This window comes from Enoplosus armatus, chromosome 6 (assembly GCF_043641665.1).
Source record: "Enoplosus armatus isolate fEnoArm2 chromosome 6, fEnoArm2.hap1, whole genome shotgun sequence".
NCBI classification, from domain to species: Eukaryota; Metazoa; Chordata; class Actinopteri; order Centrarchiformes; family Enoplosidae; genus Enoplosus; species Enoplosus armatus.
In genome coordinates, this window is record NC_092185.1 from 23,524,111 (window position 1) to 23,544,594 (window position 20,484).

The following is a 20,484-nucleotide window of genomic DNA, read 5'->3' on the forward strand; positions in this document are numbered from 1 at the left end:
ATCCACTGGGGACCATCAAAATACTGATGGTGACAGGACATGAATTATCCAATGGGAAAGCCCATCTGTAATCCAGTTTCTTCCTACTTGGTATACATTATTCCGATGCTCCATTTTTATGAGGCTCATAATGAGTCGAGTGTTATATAACATGTCGTGTTGAAGGGGGGATTCACTATACTGCTCTCCCTCACTTGTCTTTTTCCTGTGGCGTATGCATGCATCCAATGAGTCTGTCTGTCTCTGTCCTCTACGACCGTAGTTCCCTCACATTCCTGTGGTCCTGCAGGCGAATGCAACGCTGCCTCTGCATACGGATCTGCATCACCGGGACTTTCCAGGGAATACAAAGGGCAGCTGTGATGGAGAATGACCCCTAGGAGCGGCACCCCTCTCCCGAGAGGTGATCTATAAAATAGCAGTAGCATTATCAGTACGCCTTCACATGAGTGTGTGAGGCAGAGGGACACAAGATGGAAAGACAGGAAGTCAAAGTCTGCACTGCAGCCAGTGGTCTGTGCAGCCAACGCACCCCACCCCTTCTTCAAGAGACAGATTTAAAGGGAAAGTATTTTCAATTTTAATTTCAACCTGGGACCTGGGGTCATGCTGACTGCATCTATCTAGTCATTGGGCAACTCGCCAGCGAAGGGAGCTCGCTGCCTGGCCGAAGTTAGCACGATAGTCAGATTGGCTGCAATCATGAGGATAAGACCCAGGTTGAAAACTAGCAGAATTTTCCTTCAAATCTGTCTCTCCGAGAATTTGTTGTCAGAGTTTGAGCAAGTTGGCCCTCCTCCTGTAAATGCGGCACCGAGGCATCAACATGTGCACTCGGCATGCACCAGAATTCACCCAAAGCCCCGCCTGAATTCCACGGATCCCATTTTCACCGGTATAATCGCAGAGACCAGCACAAAGGCAATGATGAATTTTGATATGGTGACACAGATGTGGCTCACATGCACTCTCCGCCACATGTGGCCCTGAAACTCACGCAGCCCTTCACATTGCTGCCGGGCAGTTTACAGAACCAAAGGCGCACAGGACCGGAAACGCATGCATTTAAAGTGCAGCGTTGTTGTGTGCGGTGAAAGAAAGTGAAATGAAATGTGTGTGCCGCAAAAAGAAATCCCCGAATTCAGGGGTGAAGCGGCAGCTGCCTGGGATGCTCTCGTGATTGAGCTCACAGGTGCTCAGTCGTGAGAAGAGCTCTAATCAGACTGAAAACACCTGCGTGAGGTGCACTGTGGGCACAGCAGGACCTTTCACTCTGCGCAGGTGTGTGACGGGTATGGTTTCATAAGTGCTGTCATTCTATTCTCCATCAGGTGGAGAGACGATGTAATCAGCTTATGAGGACACAAAAATATGGCCGAAATTCAGATGTGTGGTAAAGTACGAGTATACAAGCAGAAGCTCGGCATCTTACCATTGAAGGCTTTGTCACAGGAGACGTTTTGACATACCACCGAAGGAAAAGCACAGGAGTAAATGATAAAAATGAGCGATGGCTGAATTCCATTTGGTTGCCTCAGTTTTACGGTCCTGGCATCGTGCGTGCTGGCTCCCTGTCACACTGCCTTACTGGGACGCTGAGCCATCGTTGCTGTTTTCACGAGCACTTGTTCTCACAATCACAGTTACTCCACAATTATGATTATGATCTGGAGCCAGCTTAATAAACTGCCTGGCCAACATTATTGAGCAATGTTAGCTCATCACAGACACATCAGTAACAAGAACAAGGCATTGCAGCACAGGGATGATGTTTGACGTGATAGAATTTAGAACCATTGCATAGTGTGTCCACCTGAGAGCAGTGACGAGGTCATTTGTTTTTTAAACACACACATCTTCGTCACAGTTCTGTCATTTAAAAGATCCTCATCAAAAAGGCTTTGATTAAGTTGAAAATCTGATTTGCAGTCAGTTAATTGGCCGATTTGCAACTCTCAAATATTAGTATCGGTAGAGGCCTCAAAAGTCCAGTCAGACTCTGATGATGATGTCATTTTGTTACAATAGTATTGCAAATAACCAAAACATCCAAAAACCAATATAACGGAGTTGCCAACACCTCTTCTTGTGTTGCCTCGTTTGCATGAAGCTCTATCTCTTTGCCCCCACCCCCACGACAACCTCAAAAGGACAGGCAAGAGGTAGTGGATGAATAGGGTTAGTTAGGATTTTGTACATTTTTGATTGGTAACGGATTATTTATAATATGCTGATGAGCGCCGGTTGGAGGGACCCCCCCCCCCCCACCTCCGGGAAGTTTTGCCTAGGGTCCCGACAGACTCTAGAATCACCCCCCGCTTGTGGGGTCCCCATGGAGAAACTGGGACATTGCGGCATTAATAGTCAGATGATGCAGCAAAGAAGAAAATAGAACACACACTCAAATATAGAATGTAAACATCTGACGTTGTGCAAGCTGACGCAGCTGATTCAACACTCCTGTGAGCACCCACTCAAAGATGATGGCCATTCTGTGCAAAGAGACGCTGTAAAATATTACTGACTGCACTTTTTGCGAGCTTTTATCGCTCACATGAAATGAGTCGCTCGTGTTTTGCTGCTGGCGTATCGAACAAGGGAATTAACAGTGAAAGTGGGTTCTAATAGAGCTGCACAGATCTGATACGCCATGTCGGTGTCGCCGCAGATACTGCCATGACCTGTCTGATCTACATTAAATACAGTTTCTTTGTCACTGTCATTATAGAATTCAGTGTTCGTGCCATCAGTCACATTGGACCGCCGACACATTTTCTAGCAGCGTGTTACCTTGAATAAAAGGACTAAACGTCTACAGCCATGCTGACGGCCGTGCTTTGAGCTAAATGGTAACCGCCAATATGCTCACAATGGCAATGCTAACACGCTGATGTTTAGCAAGCATTTGAGCGTGCTAACATTTGCCAATTAGCATCAAACACAAAGTACAGCCAAGGCTGATCGGAAGGTCGTCCGTCTTTCCGGTTTGGGCTGGTGCGATTTGACCTGAGGATGAAAAGTTAAGGGGTCACCAAAGTGATTACAGTTCATCCTGAGGGGAACGTGAATGTCTGAACCCAATTGAATGACTTAAAAAAAAACAAAAAAAAAACCTCATGGTGGTGCTAGAGGAAAAGTCATTAGGATTCATCCTCTGGGGACCATGAATGGCTGCACAAAATGTCATAGTAATCCGCCTGTTAGTTGCTGGGATGTTTCAGGCTGGACCAAAGTGGTGGCCGACTGACATTGCCGTCACTGCAGCCATGCTGCGGGCACGGCTAATGAAAATGACCCCAATTAGTTCCACGTCCAGTTGAAGTATCTGAATTGTTATTGGGAGAAAAACAGCCCCTAGATTCCAGTACGACATGATACACTTTACAGAGTGAGGTATGAAGTGCATGTAGTGTGTGACGATAACAGGGATAAAGGCTACACGATTGGTCCAGTGCTTTATTATCTATCTCCAGACTACCAGTGATTGAGTCCTTGTTAGTCCTTTAAAAACAGCTAAGCTTGGGAATGTGTGTTTTTACGCTTTATTGGGCAATTTTGCACTTCAGCACCCTCAGCTTTTAAAGCCACGGAGCATTTTGTAATCTAGCACAGCTTTCAAGCAATTACTGACAAGGTTATAGGATGCCGATTAAAACGTGTAAATCCGAAAACCGCGATCCCAAGAGAGGACTATGTCGCGCACACACACGTGAATATGCAGCTTTTCGGACCTGCTCCTCCCGCTGAGGATTTCTCAAAGGCCTTGTTTTATTCACGGGCTCCTTCCCAGCATGCTCTCTTTGTCGTCAGTCAGCTGGTCCCCGTGGGTTTCGGCTTTATCTAGTTAAGTTTGCCAGCTCTGGCGGACAGCTGAAAGCGGCCAGGAGCTCAGAGTCGAGAGCCGTGCTCTGATTTGCCAGCAGGCGTGAAATATTCATGATCTCATCTCAAGTCAATCTATTCTCGATGCCTTTCCTGGTTAGCTCTGAAAATACACATGCATGCCTCCCTGTGCCTTCTAGGTGCTAAAACGTCCATGGAAAGTGATTAGAGATGAATAAATAATTATATTGCTCACATTGTCTTGTTGGACACCTTGTGTTACCATGCCACCAGTTCATGTTCAGTGGCAATGCATTTTCGTTTCACTGCATGTTATATTAGTGCATCTGACTCGTGCATGCATTTCTTTTCTTTCCACCCCGAGATCACAAACAAGTCAGTAACTCACTGCTCAGTGACAGGAAGAAGAGAATGGATCTCCACAGTGGTACCATTAGCATACTTGAGTCATTACAGTTAGTGTGTGAATGTGTGTGTGTGTGTGTGTGTGTGTGTGTGTGTGTGTGAGTGTACATCTTTGTATGCTTCATAGTTGGTGTTCGCTGGAGTCCCATTGGTGGTTGCAGACTAAGTGATCCCGCTTGGTACGCTTTCAACTAAGTGCTTCTTACTGGTGGGATTGTCTCAGTACCCCCCTTTCTCTCCCTCTTTTTCCTTGCACATTGTATGCACACACACACACACCCGGAGGGAATGGTGTCTCCATTTAGATAAGATGGTGAAAATGGGGCAACACTTCCCCTATCCTCTGCTAATGAGGTTCTCAATAGAACATACAAATATTCATTCATTCATTCATTCATTCACCAATGAACAGTGTCGTGCTTATTTAAGCAAACAAGTAGACCATGAACACACTCTGACTTACACAGCTGTAGCCTGGGGGGGGGGTTACACATGTGCGCACACATACAAAACATCCAAAAACCAATCTATTGACAACCAGTAATTACATTCAGCCCCGTGTTGATAGTGTTGAGCTTGCTACTTCCTGGTTGCCTCCACCCTCCACTAAATGTTAGGCTGAATCATTGAAATAGGTTGAATGTGGAAGGCTATCCTTAGTGCTCCGTTAAAACGGGAACGGGGAGATAAACAAGCAACAGCGCGTGGGCGTGGATTCAAATGAAGCCGTAGCTGAACACCTACGCGTCTGCATAAGCAGAATTCACAACAGGCCTGACTGTAATCAACCGACAGCATTCATGATGAGGGCATCCAAGTGCTTCTCTTGCAGCCTGCTCTCTCAATCAAACTCCTGATACATTAGAACGTTGGGATAAATGTGTAGTTTATGTTGGAAATATAGTCAGAGGTCTCCTGAGCGCGCAAGAAGGCCAGAGAGCTGATGCATTCATGTCATCTATTCTACTTCTACTTAACCACAGGAGGTCTGTGGCCCAAGCTGGCAACACAGAATCAACATTCCCGCAAACTCCCGTCATCTGATCGCTCCTCGCTTGACCCGGCAAACGCTCCGGCCCGCCATCACGAAGGACGCCCCAGAGCTCTTATTTCTGGATCTCTGAGGATGATACATGAGACCCGTCTTCACGGATGTCAGATCGATGCACCTTTTTATTGGAAATCTGTTCGTGATTGGACCCCTGCACAAGTGCACAGGCAAACAACAGAACCTGCTCAGGACTCCTGCGTTTTATATTTTCACCGTCAAGTTAAAGCGATGGATCTGCAGGTGTGATCGATAAAACAGCCATATGCGACTTTCTTCATTCATTAGGAAGATTTTTGATCTGTGTCATGAATATGAAAGTCAGGGAGAGGAGGAGAGTCTAATGTCTTTTAGCAATAAACACGTTTTAATAATCGTCATTTCCATTCAGTCACACGTGAGGCTGAAAATCCCCGTGCGTCGGGTAGAAATATAGTTTGAGGTGAGATATATTTACAGTATTTAGACTTTTGATTGGAACGTTCGGGCTACTAAATTATTTCTACAAAACATTCTACAACATTCTAATCACAACCTGGATTATTCCATCCATCCATTTTCTGGAAGCGCTTATCCTGTCCTGGACAGGTCGCCAGTTAATCAGTTTAGTGTCTAACGTGGATTATTGAATAATGAATTTACAAAAAACATTTCACACTCAACAAGAAAAACTAGAAAAAGTAATTTCAGCGCCAGATATAGAAATAATCCCCTAACTTGTACCAGAAGTGTGATTTTCCAAATGAGTTTGAGAGCAAAAAAAGGAAAAAAGATGACTGTTAGTTTGGGAATGTGCTGCATCTATGCACCTCTGACAATGTCGAATTGGAAGGAGCAAACTTTCCCGGCTCTTCTTCAGTCAACGCTTGCAGGATTCTCCCATCATCTTACCCCCCTCCTGCTTTGCTTCTGGCGTGTCATTACTTTGCCATTTCCACCGGCATCTTGTTACGCTGTGTTATTGTATTACACACACACGGGTGATACATCAACGGGAAAACTGACATAAAGGGTCTTTGGAAGGTGTCGGACCAGGACCACCTCGAGTCTTCAGAACAGCTTCAGAGCTCCTTGTCGTCGATTCTCCAAGTCTCTGGATGAACACCATTCTTCCAGCTGATATTCCCACATTTGGTGTTTTGATGATGGTGGTGGAGAGCGATGACTAACACAGTTGGGTTTTATTATTATTATTATTATTATTGAGTCTATTGGGTTGAGACCTCTTGATTGTGAAGGTCATAGCATAATGATTCACATCATTTCCATACTCATCAAATCATTCAGTGCCCTGTGTGGAAGCATTTGCATTTGTTACGAGCTTGAGCACACCGCTCTGTAAGGAATGGTTAGCAATATGATAACAAATATGTTTGTTCACTGCTGTTGAACAACTATGAGGTCCCAAAAATGACTAATTCATGTATATATGAAATAAAATGTAAAAAAAAAAATAAAGCACGATAAACGCTAAAAATTAGGAAAAAGTTCCTGATTTTCCGGATCAGTCGCTGCAGCAGGTTTTATTGAGGAACAAAATTTCAACTGACGAAATACGGTTTCGCCTGTGGCGAAGCTGCTCAACCCATCCCAAGACGTTTTTGGGCTTCAGATGTTTTCAGGAGGCTCATCTCGATCTGAGCGCCCCCACAGTAGCCGTCACAAGCGGAGGACAAAATATCCACAGAGCAGCACACACCTCTCCAAAAGTGCTTTGCGGCAGCTTTCTGCAAATTGCCTTCGAGAGCTCAAGAGGGATAAATTAGGTGGACAAATTGGCACCATATGCAGCCTGAAGGCGCCTCACTGTTGGATCACTTCTAGTGCCTGTTGATAAGCTGAATTACATCCAAGATGCACTTTGTCTTCACTAATGCCCCTTAATTTTTAAACGGGGGCCCATATTCCTCGGTGATCCGTGTGATCTAAATCACTGATAATGTTGTCACGATCAGCATAAATACTGTGTCAGCGTTCTGTCTAGTCTGGGTTTTATCTATAGCAGCCTCATCATGGCCGCACTGTTCAGGTCCTCCCCTGCTGCCTTTGTGCGCTCAGAAACTGAAGTGTCATCCCGTTGTATTTGTAACGCAGGGCGCCTCAGACAGAATGTTATGCCAAACATCACTCAGGCTCCTCATCGCTGCTGCTTTTTGGTCTCGCTGTTGGCTGAGCCAGCTCCCGTCTGGAGAGCCTTGTTCCTGTCCTCCCCGCATTGTCACACCGCAAGACAACAAGGGAAATCTTGTACGGCTTAATATATTTTTTCAGAACATTTTCTCCTCATTTTGCTGCACCGATTCCACAGGGGCAAAATAGCAGACGGCGGGCGGGTTATTACAGGTCAAGCAGCCTCTTGGGCTCGTCTCTTGTGGGCCGTTTGAGGACGAACGCCTCTTTTCCTTCTTTGAACCCACAGAATTGTTGTAGACGGTTACGATCATTCACACAAATGAAAATTGTTAAGACATATAGGGTGTATAATGAAGGCCTACACTCACACCTGCAGTGTGATTATGACCTTTCCCTCTGAATACTGCGCTGCACTGGTGTTCCAGTGTGCCTGCCTTTGTCATACTGCAGATATCTCAGCAACAGAACACGTTATGTGTGGTAATGATACAGCTAGTGGAACAGAACATGTCAGAAGGTGTTGTTAAACTGTAAGGTCACACATTGTATGAAGTACTTTCTATGTCAGAGCTTAGATAATGAGGGTTTTCTTATGGGCGGGAGGGGGGAGGGCTGTCTTCTCTCAGTTTCGCATGGACTATGATTCGTTAGTGTCCACTGTGCCTCAAAAACCCCAATCAATTGTGCATTAATGGGTTGTGTATATTACAGTGATCTCCAAATAACTTCCCCTCGAACATGTTCAAATACACTGAGACAAGAGAGCTTGTTTTCCGTTTGTATTCCTGACCAGCTGGTCAGAGAACAGTCAGTTGTGCTTTTATGGATTACGTTAACAAAACTGACAGTTCTGTATTTTTATTCCCCCCTCGAGAGTATTTAAACACCCTACGCTTGGAGAAGAGAGCCCTTTCTCGTCTGTTTCCTGCCTCCCGACCGATCCACTGATTATTGATCACAATTAATTGTACGTCCTTCAGTCTTAAATGTGTCATGGTCTCCACCAGCGCCATCGCATCAAGTAAGGAACGCCATTTGGTGAGAATCCAGTCATCCCAGGAATGAGCTGTGTGTAAGAGTGTAAGAGCTGACAGCTGTTTGTGAAGCGCAGACCAATTGACCAACTGATCAAATTGGGCCGAAGACTAATGGGGTGCCATCGGGTCCGGCCACACAGTTTACCTGGGAGTGTTTGGTTTGACTGTCCCCACAGCGGACCGTCTGAACGTGGGGCTTTGAGAGTGCAGGATAAGATTGTGATCCGCGTTGCTCCGTGATTATTTGTGCATCCCTGATTTGACTGGAAGCTTTGAGGGTGACCGGAAAAAAGAGCATGTCAAAAATGACTGTCCTCGCAAGACAAATCAGACTGACGTTAGAAACTGTGCTTTGCCAATAGTCATGGTCCCTTTCCACCTTGACATTGACCTTTCTTTAACCTTAACAGAGTTAAGAACGATTAAGAGTCGTAGTTAATTCAAATGCCTGTCGTCCGACTTCTTCTGGATCAAAAGTGTTTGTGGCTGTTCCGAACTCTGAGGTGGATCATAGAGGCCATAATCAGTCCAGTGGGGATAAAGGTATACACTTTCAGACAATCCTTTCCTCTAAGGTACATACGGACAGGGACAGAGGCAGGTATATATAAAGAATGAAAAAGAGGATGAGTGACAAGCACGCTGGCAGAAGCACACTGATGCTTTAATGCTGAGGCAGGTGGGCCTGAGGTAGGATTTGCTTATTAAAGTGGCCCTAAGTTGGGAAACCCTGATCCAAATAGGGAGCAGCCTGCCACAAGTGAGGCAGCATGATTTAGCCTGGCACCCATAACCATCTCCACCCTGAGAAACAATCGACTCCCCTTGAGTAGAAGTGGAAAACATGGTTACCATCGTAGGAAATATCAATGCTGCCTGAAGAATCTTGATGATGTTGATGATTGCCGCTGCCAGATTGTGCTGCAGCTGCTGGTATAACTGGATCTGAGAGACTGGAAATGAGAAGCCCGCAAAGGCACATCAGTCCGGGAGTGACAGAGGGAGCTGCAGAAAACAAAATAACCACCGCTGCCTACATACATTTTGCCCACCACTAGGAGCTGATCTTTATAAAGCGAGGATGGAGAAAAGTCAGGCTTAGGCAGGCAGCTGTTTTAAGTGAAGAGGCTCTGATAAAAGACCTCCTGGCCCTGCCCCAAAACAGCAGGCTGGCAAAGTCAGCTACTAGCTGGGGAACATAGTGGAGCGTTTAGCAGCTAAGGAGCCAGATATTTCCCCGAGCTAAAAACACAGTGAATATTGGACTTAAATGCGTTGGGTGATGCCCCAAAAACAAAGACAACCGTTTGCTAACACGCTGCCCATTTGATAATATGTTAATGAGACACTAGCTGATCCGGAAACAACTGAGAGATGTTGTTTGTTGTCTTTTAATGAGTGCACCTCCGAGGTGATTGGGAGAAATCCAAGGAGCATCATCCACGTACACGCTCACACGTGGACATTTTGCCTTTCGGCATGAGGTTCCATCTCCATGTTGGCCTCATTGAAGGTGTGTGTGTGTGTGTGTGTGTTACAGAAAGTGTGTGTTGTCAGAAGCTCTTCACAGGTCTTTCAATCACAGCGGTCCGCTGGGAGAGCTCACAGCACAGGTGTGAGGTGGGAAAAAAAAAGGCCTGAGGCGGAATGTGTGTGTGTGTGTGTGTGTGTGCGTGTTGATACTGTCTCATTCAATCTCTCTGACTCTCTCTGAAACCTTTTCTCTGCGTATCTCACACTTCCCATGAATCAATCCATGCTATATATAGAAATATTTATTAATAACATCTGAATGGACAATTTACACGGTCTGCCTTAGGTTCATAATACATCTTGTGTTTTACAGTTTGATTAGCATCTCACAACAGGAGAAAGATTTAAAAATGACTCACAGAAAAATAATGCATGCATTGTACCTACAAACACAGAAGAAATTGTTATCTGTGACAGTGTCCAATACAAAGACGTAAACAATACTGGTATTAATCTGAATTTCAAAAAACAAACACTGGCTAATTAAAACAACCACAGGGTGTGGTCTAAAGGAAAGGAAGTGAAACATTAAGGCCCATTACGGTTGGACAGGGCTGCTGCAAGTGGGTTTTCAGAATGGAAACCATCCAGTCACTCATTTCAATCGAAGGGAAAGGCATCACTATTGACAAAATGACTCTGTGAGGGGTCATCTTCATTATTTGTTGGGCTTCTTTCTAAATGGGAGCCGTTTTGCAACAAAGCCCCCGTCGAAAGGCACAAGTAGTTACCCACTGGTTTGATGAGAATGACGTTACCCATAAATCCAGGCTCTCTGAGGAGTGCAGTCCCGCGCCTGTAGTCACCATGTTTTATTTTCTTCGAGCGCTTCTATCAGTCTGATAGTCCGACTGTTGTAAACAAGCCAACGGTTTATCAAGAATGTCTAATATAAGTCCCACCCCTACTCTGCCTCTGATTGGCTAACCCTAAACCCCACCCTAAACCTAACCTTAACCAATCAAACCAATGGAGGGAACAGGTACTACGAGTTTCCCGGGACTTGGGGGTGGTGAAAAATGCGTTACAACATACAGTTCAGGTAATACATTGGGTTTGCCTTTCCTCCCAAGACCCAAGGGTCCCTAAGAGTCCCAATCAATAAGTTGCACATAATTTAATCAATATCACTGTGTATGAATTTGCAACACTTAAAGCTGCAATAATTCATATTTTTATATTAACAATGGATCTTAGTAACAAAGGGAGAATAAAGAGAGAATAATAAACTGTCTTAACGCAGCAGTTTAGCAGCTTTAAGCTCACTGTTTTCGATTTTGCAACTTCACTATTTTGGGTCTCGCCTCACCGCTCAACCTCAATTCCAGCAGCCGCCAGCTGTTTTCAGTGAAAAAGCTCTTGACAAACCTACTGTACGCGACCTGCGCAGCACCAACTAGCTGGTGAACATACAGCAGTGGAGCATTTGGAAGCTAAAATGACAGAAATTTCCCTCAAGAATTGGTGGAAACAGAGCAGAGCTGAAAGTAAAGTGAATATTGGACTGGAAAAATGCCTCCTGACATGTTAGCCGTAACTTTAAATGGTGATAATATGTCAATGGTGTGTCTACGGCTCGTTCTGCTGCCTCCTAGTGACCTTTCGAGATTAGCAATGGCACTACCTTTGAGGAGATCAGCAGACTGCCATTTCGCCACTTTCACTGCCGCCACCAACACTTGCGTTTCCTTTATTTTGACCACACCCTGTTGACAACATATGACAATTTACCATGCAGTAAATAAAACACTTCATGTCAGTCAGTCGCTTTACACATTCTTGGAGCGAATCCCCTTCGGTTTACAACTTTACAGGAAGTGTTCTGTGTGAAAGTCGCCCATAGAAGTAAAAACTAAGGTTTACAACAAGAAGATCTCCTTTGTTCAGGTCTTGCTGTGGCTGCCACGGAGTTTAGGCCACCCTTTACCGATGCGCGAGAAGTTCAAATGTTCAACCACCAAACGAATGTTCAGCAGAGCTGAACCTTTGTTGGTCTGAACAGGAACAGGAGTGCCCTCGCGTGAGCCTCGCCTGTCTAACTCGCACCACTCACACAAATCACAAGTTTCACACAAGTTGGCCAAAAAATGAATGGTTTTGGTCCACAAACTGCAATTCACTAAATGTTAGATAATCTCAAGCTGTTAATACCGTCAGTGACAACCCAAAGTGACGAATGAGAGGACTGTAGTAGTACAGTTGGAATGTAGTTAAGTGTTTTTTTTGAAAGTGAAGACACAAGAGGAAGTAAGTCGCCCCGCTAAAGCCTTGTTCAATCTAATGACACCCCAGTCTGAGTAATGGCTTTTATCTGATGTTAGTCACACCTTGTACTGTCTGTTTTAATATTTCTGTAGGACTATCTGCAGGTCTGTTGTCCATCATTCTACCACCCTGAGGCTCTGTGTGTGTGTGTGTGTGTGTGTGTGTGTGTGTGTGTGTGTGTGTGTGTGTGTGTGAGGTCATGGCGATGGTGGTGTCTTCAGGGAATTGGTGGATCCTCCTTGGCTTCCACCGACCGCCGCTCCCTGTCCGACCCACTGGACCACAACAGAGAGAGAGAGAGAGAGAGAGAGAGACAGAGGGAGTGAAACAAAACTGAAGGGTTATTTCATTTTGAATCAAAATTGTATTCACATCATACAGGCTATGTCAATGATTGAGTCTCTTCTTCAGTTAACTGAACAATACCGCACACCTCATGGAGGACCAATCACATACCGTCACATTGCAGCTGAACAAAAGTTGTTTGCCGGACTGGTCAGTTCAGTCAGTGGCCTGGCAAAGGTGTGTAAAACTTTCCTGAGTTTGGGGCTTTTTCGCTGCATCATTCACACTTGGTTCCAGCACACCAGTGCTGGAAATGTGTCAATCTTATTTGCACACATGCCACGTCAAACATCTCATCGCGAAGTTTGAGTTTTAAAAGCAGTGAAAATGGTCTTGGAAGAGAGGCCGAGGACTATCTTGAGCTCAGTGATCTCCAGTGGATTTTAGATTTTTGTTAAATAAACAAACAGTGGCGGAAAGCAGCTAAATGCAAAGAAGAAAAATATCTGAATACATGAAAATGATGTGCTGCATTTTACTGTAAGGATGTGTTCAGGTACAGTATTGAGCGTAGGTCACGTACGCTTTGGCATCGCTCAGTTCCCAAAACACAATCACTGTGGTTACGGCTTTAATCGTAAAAATATGCTATTATTCATATTTATGCTTTAAAATAGCATGAATGTGCTCGCTGAAGTGATATTTTTTGCCTGATGATGATAACATGATAACATGATAATTCATTTGTGTTGATTAAGTGGACATTTTGACATTTTGGTGGTGCTAGGTAAAAAGTAATAGGGTCACACAACCAGAGGACTAATCATAGGGTGACCACGAACATTAACGTCAAATTTCACGTAGATCTGGAGGGCAGTTTAGGAGATATCCTGGACCAACGTGGTGGTCGACCAATAAACACCTGGTCCTGGAGCTACATGTATATTTAAACCCTGGGTGAATATGTATGAGCGGCTTGATGTGGCCAAAGGTGGCTGAAACTGCCAGAGCAATTACACACGAGGTCCAGGTGTGGCGCGTCGGCCATTTAGGATTTTCTCCGAATAGGTCGCTGTCAAAGCAGCAGCGATGGCAGCTCGTTCCACTGACCATGCGCAGATGTATGCTAACCCAGCACAGTATCGTGACGTTGAGTCAGCAGGTGACCTCGGACTTGGATGAAACCTCTGTCTACACACAAGCTGCGTTCTGTTTTTGTAGACTCTGTCAGAGGGGTGGTGATTGTTGCACTGGAGTGTCCCTAATATTTTTCCTATTCATAGAAATATTGTCACATGGCAGCTGTTCATTGATTATGAGGGCTGCAATGATAGATTACGACTTCGGTAAACTTTTCTCACAATGGACATTTTGACGTGTCACAGCAGAAAAAGCACAGGTGGAGTTGACGACATTACTTAACAACAGCAAAAGGACTATGAGCTACACTGAAACCACTTCCCGTCAGAAACGCTACAAAAATAATTAATAGGAGGGATTCTACTGAAATAGGTCATTTGTTTCTTAAAGACAGACAAAGTATCCTTTCTTCTGCCAAGAGGACTTCTCAGAGGCTGTGCAACTGACTTGTTCCCTAAAGACTGTCCATTACGTAATCAGTTGATTTCTATGTTTGCAATCTTACTCAACCTGCGAGAATTTCTACAACAATCAGTGGCGTTAATAATTCAACCTGTATTGATCCTCTTTTCACTAACATACATGAGCTGTGTTCACGGGCAGTATCAGTGGCGGTGGGACGCAGTGGCCATAATAGGATTTCTTTACCAGAAAGACCAAGCCTGGAGTGCGGATTGTTTACCGCAGGTCACATAAAAGATTCAATGATGACTAGTTTGTTAACGGTGTTAAAGATGTACAGTGGTCTGATGCATGTCAGGTACATTGCTTATTTTCATGGACAAATTAGTGAGGTTAGTGGACGAGCACGCTCCATTTAGAAAAGAGGTCTGTAAAGTGCAGTGGTGCACCGAGGATTTGATGATGAGCGGAGATCTTTAACGCTTCAATGGGACAAAGCAAAAGTAGCTCTTTCTTTCAGATGACACAACTCCTGGTATAGATAACCTGGATAGAGTTTTTATTTTAAATTGGAAATAGGCTGCTTTCCCAACCAATATGTCGTATTTTTAATAGATGCTTACTCAGTGGGACAGCACTGTGGACCTTTACCTCAAGACGGAAGAGCAGGTTTTACTGGTGTTACGTCTCGTCCTGCTCGTTAGTCTGTTTTGTCTTATTTTGTTCATGTCTTATGTTTTGTGTTGCACATTTCCTGTTTTAATGTGCGGCACTTACCGCTCCTCTCGTTTCAGACACTTCACTTCCTGCCCTTGTGTGTTTCCCGCCTTCGTGATTACCTGCCCCGCCCTGATTAGTTTCGCCTGTCCCTCATTACTTACTCACCTGTGTGTATTTAACCTGTGTCCTCCCTTCTGTGCCAGCTCGTCTTTGTCCTTTGTGCTAAGCGGTCCAGCGACTTTCCTAGTGCTTTTTGTGTTTTGACTACCTGGTTTTTTGACTCTGTCCCCACCTGTTCCCTCCTGGATCATCTGCATTGTCTGACTGCCCTACCATGTACCGAACCCTGCCTGTTTTCAGTAAAGACTGAGTTTTTTTTGCTTCTAACCTAAGTCTGAGTCGTGCTCTTGGGTCCTCTCCTCTGTGAAACCAGTTGTAACAACTGGCTCCAGTTGTAGACCCATTGGTATACTCCCTGTGCTGAGTAAGATACTTGAGAAGATCATTTTTAACTAAATGTTAAGTTATTTTAGTAGAAATGGACTACTTACAAAAACACAGCATGCTTATAGACCAGGGCACTCTACTAGTACTGCATTGGACCACATGACTGATCAATGGTTAACACATATGGATGTCAGGAAGCTAGTTGGTGTTCTTATGGCCAAACTCAAATGTTATGGGTTTTCACCTTTTTAGTTCTTGCTTGGATGAAGAGTTACCTCTCAGCAGAACACAGCAAGTGTTTTCCTGACAGCAAAAAAAAAATGAAAAATCTTGCAGTGTTCCAGAAGGGGTCCACTTTTATTTTACATTTTTATGAATTACTTAACATTTGGTCTATGCAGATGACTCAGTTTTGTTCTGTGCTTTACCAACATTAGTGGAGCTGAGAGAGAATCTACATGTTGAGTGGCACAGCATTACCAAATGGGTGAAAATGAACAAAACAGTACTGAACACAGCCAAAACTAAATGTTTTGTTTTTGGTAGTAGGAACGTTCTCGCTAACAACACTGTGCTCAATTTGTCTATAGACGGCATATCAGTTGAGTGGGAGGTCAGATTGAGCACTGTTTCAATGATGGGAAAGGGCATCGCAGTTCCAAGGAAATGTTCTGCATATGTTCAATCTTCTGTTATGACTGATGTTGTTTGGTCACCTGCTTTGTCACACCTGGAGTACTGCCCAGTCATTTGGCCAAGTGCCTCTGAGAAAAACCTTTAAGAACAGAGCAGCCAGACTGATGATTTTGATCTGATCCTCTGATATGAATTTAAGCGGACCCTGAAAGCAGGTTGACCTAGCAGGTTACCATAGCGATGTGTTTCAGCCTGAGCCAGCCCTCTGAGACTGAAAAGCCAGGGTTATAAGCTCAAAGTTGGCTTGCGAACACACTTACCACGGCCCTGCAGTGTGCCTTTCTGTTATTCAACCGCTCGTTCATGTGACAAAGTGGAGGCAACTGAGCTTTCTGCTTTCTTCATTTCCTTTGCTTTCCGCTCAATAGCATCAGGACTGGCTTGAAATGACTCTGGGGAATTCAGGCGCATTTTGTTGTTGTTGGTCTTGGGTCGTGTGCGTGTGTGTGTGTGTGTGTGTTTACAGTCCTGGCTGAAGACTTCAAGTTGGTGAATTATTAATGCTCTCAAGACTGTGGTCAGAGGGTCAGCGAGGCTTACTCCGACACTTCAGAAAAGCCATACAAGCCTAAAGTGGATACGAAAACTGTTTGTGTCCGTGTGTGTGTGTGTGTGTGTGTGTGTGTGTCAGAAAGTGTGTGTGTGTACGTGTGCACGAGAGACAGCATGCAGTTGTTGTTTTCAGTTGCAGTTGTTTTCAATTACTTGTTGAAATGAATCTATTCGTTTTTATGTATGAATACGCGTGAATATCATTATATGTACTTTAGATACATATGTGTGCATAAGTGTGAGTGTGTGTGTGTGTGTGTGTGTATGTGTGTGACATAACCAGTAGGCCAGACTCCCTCAGGACTTCTGCGTGGATCTTTTAAAGAAACAAGAATAAGCCATTAGTCTGGATCTCAGGCCCTGCTGCTGTAGTCCACTGCTGCTGCTAATGGCCTCAGATATTCAGATAACAGTCTGACAGAACCTCAGTGTGTGTGTGTGTGTGTGTGTGTGTGTGTGTGTGTGTTTTAGTGCTATACCAATGGCCCTAGAGACAGCAAAAGAGCACTTCTAGCTTTACCACTGTTGGCAATATCAGGGTCACTGACCTCCCACTCACACTGCAACTCCTCTGGTAGACACAGTGTGACAGCTAGCGCTTCATTTACTTCTACAGCTTGATGCAGTTCTCAGCAAAACCCTGAGCGGCGGTTAACTGGGAGAAGTGGGAAGAATCCTGGTGTCAGGTTGCAACTAAATAAAATAACCATGTGGACCCATGGCGTTAAAAGAGGTCTAACTGCCTGCTCAACCCTTCCCGAAACAATACAAAACCCAGTTGAATTGTTTGCTTCCCGCTGCTCCTCACACACACACACACACACACACAGAGAGAGACCAAGTGGGGACCATTCACAAGTAACATCCACTCTGGCTCCATCTTTGCCAACGACATGAGGGAAATATTTCTGGGAGGAGGCCACATAAATTGTTAATTTTTTCCAGAGGAATCCTCGTTTGTTAGATTGGTAAATATGGCAGGGGGGGGAAAGTGAGGTTACTGCAGTTTTTCATTTCTTATGCATTTGCAACAAACAGAATGGGCTTTTGAATTGTCAGAAGAATGCTAAAATCACCACAAACAATGTTTAAACAACAACAACAACAACTTTTTAACAAAAAAAAGGTTTTAGAAAGACATTTGAGCTGCTGAGGAAGAAAGATGCAGGTGAAAGCCTCAGAGAAGAGTTAAGTTTTTTTTTTTTCAATCCTATGGGTTGAGGATCAAGAATGAACTTCCACGCTCCATGCTACAGATCAATTTTCAATAAAATCATTATTTTAATGGGGATTTTTCTGTGATGCATTCATGATACTGTGATACACAATCATCATATAGTGAAAATGTGACATTGTAATAGTCTTATTGTACAATAATTACCATTATGTGGGACCCATCAGCGATGGTGAGGAGTCACATCAGTTAAAGTGCTTCTTCAGCAAGTGTGTACATAAATTTGTGTAGGTACTGTAATGACTAATACCACCACTAACAATACTATTAATACTACCCCAAGTACTAATAATGGCCTACAATACTACAGTGTACGTACAGTACAGCCACTGCACAGATCCAAAGCCCCAAATGAGGACTATAGAGGTCGATATAAGGGCAGAAGACTCTATGCACTACGTCCATATACTGGTCACAAATAGAGGCTGGACTTAATTTGTCAAAATGTTCCTAAGTGCCTCTTGAACATTAAAAGATGTTAATGCTAAATTATATTTGAAGTTCTGCATTCTGAGAATGGATTGGAAAATTGGGCTCATTTTTTTTCCACTAGGGATTTTTCGTAGCATGAGTTCAAATTTCTGTGGTAGATAAAATACTTGTAGCAGCCATCCTTGTCAGGCATTAGTGTCACTTGGGGAAAGCAGCAGACATGACTCAAGACAATCATCTGCATGGTAAAATGATCTAAATAGATACTCATTATACATTAGTGGGCCTGATTTTAGATGGAAATGTCATTAGGGTGGCTGAAGAAAAATCAGACATGTTCATTAGAGATGGAATAATATTCCTGGGGTGCTTAGCCTCTCTCATAATGAGCATCACCTCCTCTGGTAAAAAATAATGATGTCTGGAGAGGGCTTATGTCAACAGTCCTCATGACGGCCACTGTTACCAGCTAACAAGCTAGCTTCCAGCTAACCAGTGTCCATTACATTTAGTAAGGGGATGCTAAACATGCCAACACATCTCTCAGTAAAGCCAGAGTGGATCTTTAAATCCTTCACAAGAGAGAAAAGACACATATGAGCTGGCACATGCTAATGCGTGTCATAGCTGATGCTCGGCGTTACATCAATCCACGCGCTTTATCTTCTGACCCCTTCAGCTGAATACCAATAGATTTAGCTTTGACAACTCAACATGAATTTACATGAATCAGTCCAGCATCTGTTTTAGCGTGCTCTGTTTTTTTAATGAGTGTGGGCTGGGAATTCAGAAATAGAAGCAGCTCAGTGAATGTAGCTACCTCTGTGTGTGTGTGTGTGTGTGTGTCTCTCTCTCTCTCTGTAAGCTGGGTGCCTCTGTTGTGGCAATCACAGCAAAACAAGTCAAGTATACATAAGGGTTATGCAGTATCTTTGTTATGTAATTGTTTTATTTTACTGTAGCTCTAAATTAAATACACAACATGGCAACAGGGAATATAACTCATTTAGGTTCTCTTTATTTGTAAGTTGTTTCTGGTTTGAATTACGACACTTTTTGGTTTACAGAAGCTTTTGTATGCTCTCAACTTGAGCTTGAGCCTTCTGTGGATTTATTCCATATATTCTTGCACAAGTATGCTTTTACTTGAATATTCTGCTTTCTTAGCCAGACAATCAGTCTAAATTGCCATTTCGTTTAATTTCATGTACCTATTTGAATGGCTGAACAAATCAGACATGTGCGTGGCAATTCAGAGGTCGGGGACCGGGCTTCTGATTTCTTATACATGAAATCGAACCCTTTACAGGGTGTACTTCAAAGTACAAATAAGCAGTAAAAGGTCATTCAACAAAGAAAACAACTCTACATTCATGCTGTTTATATGCCTAAATTTAGTTGTGCTAGTGGCTATCGGTCAGTTCGGTCCACCACTTTGGTCCTGACTTAAAAATTCTCAAAAACGATTAGATTTTGACATTCAGGTTCTCCAGGGGATGAAAACTTACTATTACTGACTTTGGTGATAGCGCCACAACGAGATGGCCGTTTTTTGTTTTGATGAAACTATTGGATGGATTGGCACAACATTTTGTGCAGACCTTCATGGTCCCCAGAGGATGAACCGTATTGACTTTGGTGATCCGCCTTTTCCTCTGGCGCTATCATGAGGTTGATTTGTGTGAAATATCAAGATAAATATGGGATAGTTTGCCATGAAACTTGGTTCGGGTTCCCCTCAGGATGAATTGCAATCACTTGCAATTTAATTTAATTTGTACAGAAATGTATTGTATCTATACACAAAGCGGACCATACCTCTATGAGCGGGTGCCAGTGTGCAATGGGTTTTCGTGGGTATGTCATCATCTCACTCCAGTGGTCTCGCCCCAGACTCTCAGCCTCATTGCCCACCCTGCACACCCCGATCACTTCATTATGTCCGACCCTGCAGGACAGAAAGAACAACACATGGGGACTCCAAAATGTGGCATCAGCTAATGTACTGTAGATGAAACCGATGTATGACAACTTACTAACCGATCATAGTCCATGACAGCTATGAGCAGGCTGATCTGGTCGATGTTCTCAGGGGGAACATCAAACACAATGGCTTCATTGTACACCGGGTTCAGAGTGTTACGCTTGGTTGAGGTCTTCCTCTTCTTTAGCCTCCGGCCCTCACACATCAGGGACACTTTCACATATGGATCTGGAGAAAGGTAGCATGACAGGTAACAGCCAGTACTTGAACACCTCATGTGTATATCTGACTACACCACCTTTCAGCGGAAACGTTGCATTGTCAGGCA

At 44.0% G+C, this 20,484-nt stretch overlaps 1 protein-coding gene across 1 annotated transcript in view; it reads right to left on the minus strand.

Annotated features, from left to right (window-relative positions):
- Positions 1 to 12,436: 12,436 nt before the first annotated feature.
- syt9b (synaptotagmin IXb) overlaps positions 12,437 to 20,484 on the minus strand; it is a 33,674-nt gene continuing 25,626 nt past the window's right edge. Inside the window, exons 6-8 of the mRNA XM_070906966.1 lie at positions 20,213 to 20,384; positions 19,991 to 20,120; positions 12,437 to 12,539 (exon numbers count right to left, since the gene is read on the minus strand). Coding sequence (XP_070763067.1) covers positions 12,462 to 12,539; positions 19,991 to 20,120; positions 20,213 to 20,384 — 380 coding nt within the window. The 3' untranslated portion in view covers positions 12,437 to 12,461. The remainder of the gene's footprint in view (positions 12,540 to 19,990; positions 20,121 to 20,212; positions 20,385 to 20,484) is intronic.